General features: G+C 43.4%; 1 protein-coding gene across 1 annotated transcript in view; it reads right to left on the bottom strand.

Moving 5' to 3' along the window:
- Positions 1-11,439, bottom strand: part of cacna1c (calcium channel, voltage-dependent, L type, alpha 1C subunit) — a 143,853-nt gene that overhangs the window by 2,828 nt on the left and 129,586 nt on the right. The window contains exons 34-47 of the mRNA XM_080491898.1: positions 10,547-10,684; positions 8,516-8,581; positions 8,042-8,133; positions 6,436-6,598; positions 5,569-5,696; positions 5,366-5,462; positions 4,983-5,085; positions 4,762-4,863; positions 4,029-4,156; positions 3,755-3,889; positions 2,497-2,864; positions 2,228-2,257; positions 384-512; positions 127-266 (exon numbers count right to left, since the gene is read on the bottom strand). Of these exons, the coding sequence (XP_080348024.1) occupies positions 127-266; positions 384-512; positions 2,228-2,257; positions 2,497-2,864; positions 3,755-3,889; positions 4,029-4,156; positions 4,762-4,863; positions 4,983-5,085; positions 5,366-5,462; positions 5,569-5,696; positions 6,436-6,598; positions 8,042-8,133; positions 8,516-8,581; positions 10,547-10,684 (1,819 nt within the window). The remainder of the gene's footprint in view (positions 1-126; positions 267-383; positions 513-2,227; positions 2,258-2,496; positions 2,865-3,754; positions 3,890-4,028; positions 4,157-4,761; positions 4,864-4,982; positions 5,086-5,365; positions 5,463-5,568; positions 5,697-6,435; positions 6,599-8,041; positions 8,134-8,515; positions 8,582-10,546; positions 10,685-11,439) is intronic.

The raw sequence follows: 11,439 nt of genomic DNA, 5'->3' as shown, positions 1-11,439 counted from the left end.
CACACACACACACACACACACACACACACACACACACACACACACACACACACACACACACACGCATGAGTAACGTGGAAAAACGAGTTGCAAAACAGCACGACTGGGCACTTTAATTCACGTTACCTAGAGAAGTGGGGCAGAGGAAGACCCTCCGTGGAGACTGCCATCCACCTCCTCCACCACTCCCTCCTCTTCTGTCCTCCGCCTCCTCTGTTTCCTCCATGGGAGTCAACTGCTTACATGTTTCATCATGATACACGAGCCTGATGGGTACACACACACACACACACACACACCACGAGAAAGTCAGATGAAACGTGCGATCGGGTCCAGTTTTAGGCTGACAGTGCAAATTGTTTGGAGTGCCTGTCCGACAGTACATGTCAGATGAGAGTGAACGGTCGTCCTCGTGGTACTCCCTGTCGTCAGCATAACTCTCATCATAGGTCTCCTCTGTTGACCCCTCCCCTCGTCGGATGATTGGCAGATGACTGTCACTCGAGTCCGAGCTAGCGACACACAGACATCAGAACGGAGCGGACAAACGGACAAAAACACACAAAAAAAAAAAATGAACATAGACATACAGACACACAAAAACAGACACACACACATCACAGATGGAAGAAAACGGGTAAACAAGTATGCCAACAGATGTAAACACAGAAAAAAAAGCAGCTGATTAGCAAAACACTCAGACAGGAGCTTTGGAGGAGATGGGAAACCCACGGAGAGTACTGCATGTGGAGGAAGGAAGGCAAAGAAGAAGAAGACATCTGAGGAGGAGCGGGCGGGAATTACAGCTGTTTGTCGAAGCAAAATGGTGGATGGCTTAAGAGGCAACACCTGGAATATGATCAGCGATGGGATTGACTGTGAAGCTCAGACATCTTTAGAAACAAAGAAGTGAGCACAGTAAGGAGGGCTTAAATCCACTAATGCCGCTGGCTGACCCTCGGAGGGCAGTACTTTATAGAAAGCCAAGAGGGAAATTAAAGAGGCGCTTAAACTTGTGCTGATGTAATCTTTCCAAGTGAAGCTCCATAAAGTTGAAGAATCAGATGCTGCTGCTTTACTTCTGTTCATGCCCACATCGCTGGATGAAGATTTCCAACCAGAATAGACAAGAACTCCTGTTGAAGCACAGCCTCATCGAAATCTTGAACATAATCTGTGTTAAATTGAACCGTCTTTGTTTCAAAGATGTCCTTCCATCAGTCACATCTATTATCATACGCCAGACTGGAGCTTTAAGGAGACATTCTGACGTTTGAATTTTAATATTTTCTTCTTCAGCAGATTGTTTGTGTGATAGTTACAACATGTTTTAAATTACCCCTAGGGGATAAATAAAGTATTTTGAATCTTGAACGTCAGCATTTTAAAAACATCTGTTGAGGATTTTGTTTAAAAACAAAAAACAACTGCCCAATTCATAGAGTGCAGAATCTAGTGTTTTTTTCAAGAGAGTAAACACTCATAAACACACTGTCCTTCACTTATTTTAGGCATCAAAACATACATTTATCTTAAGAACAGTCTGCTGAAGATCAAAATAAAATGTTAAAATGCCACGATGCCTCTTGACTCAGCTACTTAAAGCCGCCGCAGCAAACTCTGGGTTAGAACAGCAGTTGATGGAAATCTGGCTGGAACGTTAATGAAATCCAAAGGGATCGGGACGCTGATACTCTGCCTCTGATGAAGCACACAATTCTACATCGCATGTCGTCTCTAACAAGCAAAAGAGGATGAGTGAAAGTTTATGATTGGAACATAACCTGTTCAGCTGAAAGTGGAAACCCCATGAAGCAGCATCATGTATTAAACCCCACCATACAAAAACACACGTGGAAGGAATTAATTCAGATGTTTCTGCGTGTTGAAGTTTCTATGCAGATGAAGATGAAGGAGCTGGCATTGTGTCTAACCCAGACCTGCCTCAGTATACAAAAGAACAGCACCAACAGAAGCCCCTGATAGGAACGTTTTGGCCACGTCGCACCAAACAGTCCATCTACGGCTTTGGGAGCGGATTTTCGAGGCGCAGCATGTAGCCTGTACATATCCGCTGTAGCGGCTAAAGCAACATGTGCATAGCGACAAGTGTCGCTATAGCACCTGACAGCTGTGCCATTTTGAATGCAGCATCTTTTACTAAGGGGACTTAACACATCCACACGCACGCAAACACGCTTTCTCTCGCTGTCCCCTGACAACATACCGCATTAGGGTGTCATAAAAACACGTCCTGCTCGCCACCAGAAACAAAAGACAGGGAAAGAAAGAAAAGCAGGAGGGAGGTAGAAAGTGGAAGGAAATAGTAGAATCATTTACGTCCATACTGAGATATAAGACATTTAATGCGACTGCAGAGACAAAAGACTCATTCTTGCCTTAATTCAGGGGGCACTTAAAGTAGGAGGGACATAAAATACTCCAAACTGTGTGTTAGGCTGCAGATGGGCGACGGCGTCTCCGCTCCACACTCACCTCTTTGGAGGAAAGCACCATGCAGATCTGGGCAGCAGGATAGGGGTGAGCGGCTGCCCCGTGTGCCCGTCCACGGTGCTTATCGACGGGCTCGGGAATCGGCTGATGCCCTGGGTGGTGACCCCGGTCACCATGCCAGTGTTGTTGGCATTGTTGATGTTGGCGTTGGAGCCCGATGAGGAGTAAGAGGAAGGGGTGAAAGTGGTGGAGTCCATGAGCTTCTCGTGAGACGGACTCTCGCCTTCACACGGTGAGCCCTTCTGGCTGATGTGCAAAGGACGCTGGGTAGTGAAGGACTGCGGGAAGGACCCGCGACCGTCGCTCTGGTTGTAGTAGTTGACGTGGTTGCCGAACAACCCGCCTGTACGCTGTGGTGGTGAAAGCAGGACAGAGGGACAGAATGTGATGAGAAGAAAGGATGAGAGTGAAAATGAGAAAAAACAAAAGGTGAGTCAACATATAAGTTACAATACTCTTGATATCTTTCAGTGCACATCGCTCAACTCAAAGGTCATGACTAACGCTGTCACATTCACTGCTGGCAGCAATACAACTTTACTCAGCCATGATGGAAAAGCAAAGCAAAGGCATTTTGTATCGACCCGAGGAGAAATATTTTTCACAATACAATACACAACTCATATCGATAACGGAGGAGAATGATGAGACTAAAGGAACTTAGTCTTTAAATATGAACGATAATTTTACAAACACTTAGTTTCAGTAGAATGATAACATTGACGTTTCCTATTGTGGCCAAATGACACTCCGTTTAACTTTGATTGTGTTGGCTAAAATATACCATTACAATAAAATCATTGAGCAAACAAAATAGAGCACATGAATGTCGAAATGGTGGTGATAATGGGAAGCTGATTACTGACTCACCCTCGCAGCAGACGAAGCTTTGCGCTTGTGCTTGTGTATGAGTGCGAGGCTGATCAAATGCTATTGTGTGTTTGATATTTATGGTTTAACCTTGAAAAAAAATAGTGTGGCATTTCGTGACAGTTAAGTCTGAAATCACGTGGTCAGCTAACATTCAAATCTGAATGTAGCTCAGTGTGGGCAGCGGTTTGTAAGCAAGCTATGTGGTGAAAGAATGAGGCTTTTTATGTCTTTCTGACTTTGAGCACATGCATGTGTAGGTGCATGGAGCAGGAGTGCGGCTTCAAGCTGGCGCAGGTCATCTCTCGCTCGCTCTCTCGCTTTCTCTCTCTCCGGAGAGTGAGTGAAGGTGTGTGTATCCAACCTTTACCCTGAAGATATCATCCTCAGACGCTGCCGACACGGGCTCCTTCAGGCCTTTATCTATCTCCTCCTCCACCGTCAGGTCTCCGGAGATGGCCCTCCTGATCTCCGGACCGATGTCATGTAACGTCCGCAGGCCCGCCTAAGACACAAAAAAAAGTAAGCCTGCTACACACACACACACACACACACACACTACGTTTGGCCTCATTGAGAGATAGAAATCACAACTTCAAAATCCACCTCATCTGACTAAGCGTGCAGAAAGATTCTCTGTATACCTGCAGAGAGAGGGCAGTTTTGGGGGGCACCTTGGCCACCAGCCCTTGTTCTTTCCTCTTCTTAAACTTGCGGAAATATTCCTGGATGAGGAAGGTAGCGTAGAACTTTCCGACCGTGACCTCGTCATCTGCAAGGCATCAAAACAGCGTCATCAAAATAGATCAGTACGACAACGTGGCTCAGAGAAGCTGCTGCTATGGATCTAATTCCCAGCATAAAAGAAAATGGAATGTTTGATTGTCAAACTGTGGTATATTTACCACAAGTGATACACAGGTTGCCTCTAGTGGCATGTAGAGGAATGTTATAATTAATATTGGAAAATGAAAATAGTTTGAAAATCTTTAATATCATTTTAAATATAACTATTAGTTTTCCTAAGGTCTTTGTTGTTGTAGATTTGTGTTTTTCTGTTGTGATCCTGTTCAGCCTTCATATCTTTGTTGCAAAACAAAAAGGATCAATGAATGACAAACAGCTGTTCAAGATAAAGAAGTGCAGCTCTTAGGATGAGTTAAATTGTCTGTTAAAATGCTTCTGCTTTGTACAGAATGGCTTTAAAAAAACACTAAATAAACCCTATATTCTGAGAATTTCTGGGTATTTAAATATCCACGACTGTACATCCAGGTTGGTCGTATGGCGGTATTTTCTAAAGTGGTACACACTGTAAAAAGTTTGACAAACACTTGTAAAGACTGCTCATACAGTTGTATTGCAGTGTATACACACCACCAGCAGGGGGCACTACTTGATCCAAGAGCTTCATGCTGGTTCTCTTCCAGATCTTCTTCACTATTGCTCTCAGTTCTTCATTGGCCTGCTCCAGGTTGCCTGCACACAAACAGCATACAAGCTATAGATTTACAGGTGTATTGCAACAGTTGCATGGTCCATTAACAATAAAAAAAAAAGGGTATGTGTCCTTGAGAGTATATCTCCGTGTCTGTTACCTTCTGTCTTGATCCTGAGTGCTGTTCTGACCAGGGCAAACAGCGTGGCGTTAAACATCACAGTCCCGTCGCTGTTCAGAGGCATGTTCATCGACACCAGACGCTACACGAAACACAAAACCAAGAACACCGGCAGACAAACAAAACATCAGACGGAATTTAATGAAGTGCTCCATTCAAATAGTGTAAAAATGAGCATGCACAGTTTGTTGTCAGTAAACAATTAATGTTGTTATGGGCTGTTTATGTGCGAAAACATTAAAACAAAACAACATGATTGATTGTTTCCACAGATAAAAGTAAATTTTAGGGAAACGTATACCGGAGATATTCTCCACCTCTGCAGCCGTCACACTATAATCAGCAGTTTGTGTTTTCTGTACCTTGCAGGCCACTCTATGCGGACACAGCTTTCCGAAGCCGAGGGGAGGCTGGATTCTCCGCAGCAAAGTCACCACATCCAGATGTTTTATTCTCCCCCTGAAAACAGCACAGCTGTCGCTTTACAGAGCCTCTTCACACGACCTCTCCTGACGACAGCATGCGTCGTCCGTTTGTGGACTTTGTCAAACCTCCGTAAACTTACTTAGCTTCGGGGTCGTATTCAGCCCAGATCCTCTTGAATTCGTCCAGATGATGCGGCCCCAGGATCGACCAGTCACGTGTCAAATAGTCAAAGTTGTCCATGATGACGGCCACAAAGAGGTTGATGATCTGGAAACAAGTCAATGCTCGGTCAGTCATTCTCCCTTCAAACTGACTCTGGTAAGACTGTAAAGCGAACTCTAAAATCACTGAACCAAGACAATATATCATTATTATTTGGCCACATGTCAAGTGACGCTTCAACTGGTCAATGCTGCTCTTAAACATGTTAAATGACTTTGAAATGATCAAAAGGCTCAACAGACGACAAGTTAACAATGGTGGCTTTTTATACCCCCAAAAATCACAAACAAACTAAATCTGAAATTCATCTTTAATACGGGTGGGGTCAAAAGTAAATCTGCACATGGGGCCGCGCGTATGTCATATATGGTCAACGCTCTGGTGCAAAGCATTACGGGACTGAAACTAATTATATTCTTGCACGTAAACCTGCACATCAATTAATTCACTTTATTTAGTGTAAAATAGACTTTTGGAATTGAATCACATTGACAAAAAAAAAAAGTTGTTTAAATGTTTAAAACTGCTTCGTATGTGGAGAGTATTCCTTTAACCAGGTTCAATCGTTTCTTACTGTTTCAGTGACAGTAAATGTAGTGGTCTAATGTAGACAAAATGAATGTTACAGGTGTGCAGAGTGCAGAGAATTGAACACTGTTGATGTGGAAAAAACAAGAAATCTTGACTTTGTGTGTTGCTACAATCATACTTCTATCTAATCCTAGTGTGCCTTAACGAGTAAAACAAAAATCCTAAAGTAAATTAATCAGAATGTGACTCCTACCAGAAAGGCACAGAGCATGTAGAAGCTGACGAAGTAGATGATGGCAAACTGGCTGCCGCAGTCCTCGTGGGTTGTGCTGTTTTCATTGGTCGATCCCTTCTCGCACGGTCGACTGGGCGAGCACGCCAGCATGATCTCCTGCCACGCCTCACCTGTTGCACATCTGATAGACAGACGCATGCACACACCCGCACAAATACGTGCGCACATCAACGCAGGTGGCATGCAAACCACGAGACATGCGTGCACAGGTACACACGGAGGAAGCGTACAGAGCGACACGATCACGTTTATGCATGTATGCAAGGATGCATACAAGCAGGTAGTGACGCACACACACGCACACACATAATTATAAGGACAGAAAAGAGGGAGACATGTGCATATTTTAAACATCAGTTTCAGACTGAGAACGGCATAAAAAAAAAAAAGCAACTGTACAGTAGTGAATCAAACCCTGATACAGTGAATTTACAGAGCAGGCATAAAGACACTATAGATTTTATATGTGATAGATTGAAACCGACTTCCATTCCGAATACTTCATTGCATTTAATATATAACTCGGCGGTTGCCAGTTTGCGAAGTAAGCCATTTTGCAGGATCCATAAATTTGTTACTGTGCGCTGGACTTGAGATATATCACAAACCACGAGCAAATATGAAGTATCCCAAGTTTTTCATCTCTCTGAATGGAAGCGCAAAGGTATGCTATGTTCCATGTAAGGGGGTCTGCTTCAAAAATGAACGGATAGAAATGGTGTTTTCTACATGTAATTGGGAAAATACAGCCCGAAAAAAGAAAAGCAGGGTCGCAAATAAGATTGAATTCATTCCTATCTCTTCAGTTTCGTTGCGCCTCTTCCCTCACATGGAATCTTACTTGTGAGGTTTCTGCATGTGTATCCAGGCAGATTAAATCTAGAATCAGTGGAGTCCTCTGACAACTCTGCAGATAATTGGCTCATCTAGTGGAGCGGGATATTTGATCGAAAACCATCATTAACTTCACGATGTATTGAAACTCGTGGTTGACGTTCAGAGATGTTGTTGCCGCCTAAAAGGCGGCAGTGAGATGATCTCGCAGTTAAAAACTTTTCTCACACCGGCTCGTGTGCAGGGTTAAGTCAAAGAGTCGGCTAAATTTACAGCTTGACATTTTCAGATATCCTGGCCTGTAATTAACCCGCTGCATAATGCAAAGTACAGATGTGGTTTCACTGTCAGTGGGTGTGAATCTAAGAATACATGGGGGGAAAAAAAAAAGGTTTAATGCAGGATTATTAAAGTTTAAGATTAGACGTTCACTTTAAATCTACGAGTGAAGTGGACGCATCATGGAGACAACAATCAAAAAAATATGTATATACACCTTGTGGAAAAAAGTGGTTATATATTCATATATACATACGGATATGTGACTTTCATATCGATACATGTATATACAAACTCTATTAATGTATTTTCTCTCCTCCTTAGTTTAGTGTCCATCATGTTATTGTGTACAAAATAATCAAAAATGGATGATTCTGCTGCATGTTTACTGTACAACGTTTCCAAATTAAAAAGAAATTATAAGACAGAGGTGCGTAGTAGTCTTCCTCACCTGAAGAGCAGCAGCACTGCCTGGGGAAATGTCTGGAAATTGTTGTTCCTGTTGATCTGTGTGTGGTCCTGCAGCGCTATTTTACCAAACATCTGTACAGGAGGAGGGGGGAGGTAGTCACAGCACACAGCACATGATGTCAGCATCGGCAAGAGGAAGTCAATCAGCATTAGAGGCCAGCCGTCCACCAGCAAATCAAATCAAACGGCCTCCCACTCATCACCAAGAGAAGGAAACTACACAACAGCTTGTAGGAGAAACAGGAGGACAGACAGAGAGACGAAGAGGAACAGGAACTGTAGAGCGACGGAGAGGGAGGGAGGAGGAAGAGTGACAACTGGACCAGACAGGAACTCTGGACGACAAGACTCCAGGACGACAGAGACAGAACGAAAGCTTGCTACAAGAGAGAAGGAGAGAAAAGACAACAATGGGAGGGGGGGGGGGGCACAGGGGGACACGTCAACAGCTTACCTGCATACCGATGACGGCGTATATGAAGAAGAGCATCACTATAAGCAGAGCTACGTAGGGTAGAGCCTGAAGAGAGGAGAGAGCCATCAGTAACGTGCCGTCTGCAACCTTACCCATGCACCGAGGCTGGAGTCCATTCACTTTCATGCAAATCTGACACGGTCCATGTACAAATCATTTAACCAGGGAACTTTGGTGATCACGCTTACTGACTTTATCTGCTTGTTCATGAAGCGAAAGTGAATGGATCAGCAGTCCCATGTGGCACAACACCAAAAACAACGCAGGACAAATCATCTGACTTCAGAGTGAAAAACCTCAGTAAAGCACAAACTGCTCTCTGCATTTAGCCAGCAGCTCAGTCCCGGCACGGTGCAAAATGGAACCAAGCAAACCAGGTATTTTCCAGACATTCAAGCACCGAGGCAAGTTTGAGGAACTGAGCTCCTGGCTAACGCTGCTCCTGTGCATGGAAGATCAGGACCAAATCATGACGAATGGAAAAAGAACAAATTAAACAATCTTTTCCACCAATTGATAGTAAAATTGTGAAAATTTCATTCGTTTTGTTTTTTTTTACATTTAACTGAATGACGTTACTGTCGCATGACGTGGCCCATCTCAGCGAACACAAGAGAGAGAACAGGTCATTTTCATGTCTCCATAACTCTCTATCAAATGATTTAATTTTTTGGTGGAGTGCTCTGTTCAATCTTATCTAACGCTTCAACTGCCTTACAGGAAATGGTGAGCTCTCGGGAGGTTAGTAGTCGGGTGTTTGAGAGTAACAAGGGAGAGAAAATGAGAAGGGAGTGGAGTAAAGAGGAGGAATAAAATGGACTTTTTGTTCTGAGTTTTTCCCAACTCTATGTCCCTGCTTCCTTTCCTGCCTTGTCAGAGAGACTCCTAAACCTGCCCTCCGTTGCCTCACACCGCCCCTCTTTCCTTTCCTCCTTTAAAAACCTCCCTGACTGTAAACGGAAGGGAAAGTTGGCTTGTGGGACTCTCATGGGCTGGATTTACACAAGAACAGGGGCAGTTTTAGCCCCCCATGTCTCAGATCGAATAACAAATCAAGGCCATAATGAGTGTAGTATCTTCAAGTCTGTCATATAAACTGTTAAAAGCAAAAGTGCAAATTTAAGGATGTGTGATCTTGTCATCATTGGTGGTTAAAAGGTGTTCTAAATCCTGCTTTTTAAAAAGCGTTTGATCATTAGTTCACGGCGTGTTGAAGCAAAAGTCACTATGAAGTCACTTTCAAATAAGGTTTTTAACACTTTGAACCCTTTTTTCACAGTTGTGATGATAAATCATATATAATATAAAGGATCTTCTGTTTCATCTGATATGTGACATCAGTATATTTTGACAGTTTTCACGGTGGGTTTTGGTATTTAAAGGGTTTATTATTTCTTCCCAACTAAAAAACTGGGTTATTCTGAATAAACCTTTTAGCAGATAGGACTGAGCAGAGATATTAAGCTTTGATGAGGCTTTTATAATCGATGCTTTACACTACTGAACACAAGGAATGTGTGGGATAAGAGCCTAATGATTCTTTTATTGGTTAATCGTAAATATCTAGTAATATCTGTCTGCAATTTAAACACAATTCTCCACTACTCTTCCAAGCACCTGCAGCTCTCTGGTGAACCTTTGGGGAGGCCCTACGCCACAATTTGAAAACCAATTTTTAAAATATCCACATTGTATTTTAGCCTGTTTCTGTAAAATGGGTCTGTTTTGCTATCATGTTATTTCTGCATGGAAAAGCCTGACAAATGTGTGTGGATGCCAGTAGAGGCAGCAGCGTTCATTTAAAAGAGCTGGAAAATAGTGGCATATCAGACATCTGGTAGAAATCCAATAACATGCCTCCCCGTATATATTTAGTTCAAATACGCCAATGATCTGTAAAGATAAGTAATCTGGGCCACAGGAGGGTTAAAGCATTTTCTCTCCACCACTTCTGTCCTGTGTAAACCCAACCCGCCTGCTCTAGCATGTTGTGTCCGGTTCTCCCCTCACTTGGAAGGATTTGATGAAGGTCCACAGCAGGGTCCGAATCCCTTCCCCGCGAGACAGCAGCTTCACCAGCCTCATCACGCGGAACAGCCGGAAGAAGGTGATGGAGATCCTGGCGTTCTCTTCAGAGTTCTGCAGTCCCTTTTGGTGGGGTTTGGTGTTTTTTTTTAATAGTTTTTTTTTTTTTTTTTTTTTTTTAAGAAAAAACACAGGACGCATGGGAACACATGCAAATAGGTAAGGGAGGGAAACACACCCACACACACGTATAGATAGTCATACACACACATGCATATACAGACACACAGATAACATTTACATGCATATTTCCACCCACACAGGTATGGATGTAAATATGCATGACACACACACACACACACACACACACACACACACACACACACACACACACACACACACACACACACACACACACACACACACACACACACACACACACACACACACACACACACACACACACACACACACACACACACACACAGAGTTAATAAATGGAAAAATCTGCGTCCTACAAAATCCCATCAAAATCAACTGACAAGAGAGATCTGGGAGAGAATCGGGCAGTCATGCTTATTCTTGTGGCTTCTTGGAAAAATCACACGGCAACAAAGAGTTCAACAAATCATCCTGCAGCTTCCCGAACCAGCCTCCGTCAGTCGCTGCTCCTCCCTATGAACTCGATACGTCCAAACGTGATATCCGACATCGAGGAGTTACAGGACCCGATGTCTTCAAACCTCGTTAAGCCAATTTCTTGCTTCCAATATTAATGCTTCCCACTGTGCTGCTCACTGTACATGATCATCACATCATCATAGAATGAGGATGAAGAAAGCACTCCTGTCACAGTGTCTACATTTCATCGTCTCGAC

Source organism: Lipophrys pholis (genome assembly GCF_963383615.2).
Source record: "Lipophrys pholis genome assembly, chromosome: 22".
NCBI lineage: Eukaryota > Metazoa > Chordata > Actinopteri > Blenniiformes > Blenniidae > Lipophrys > Lipophrys pholis.
The sequence above is the reverse complement of the archived record's forward strand: the minus strand, read 5'-3'. Positions and strand labels throughout refer to the sequence as shown.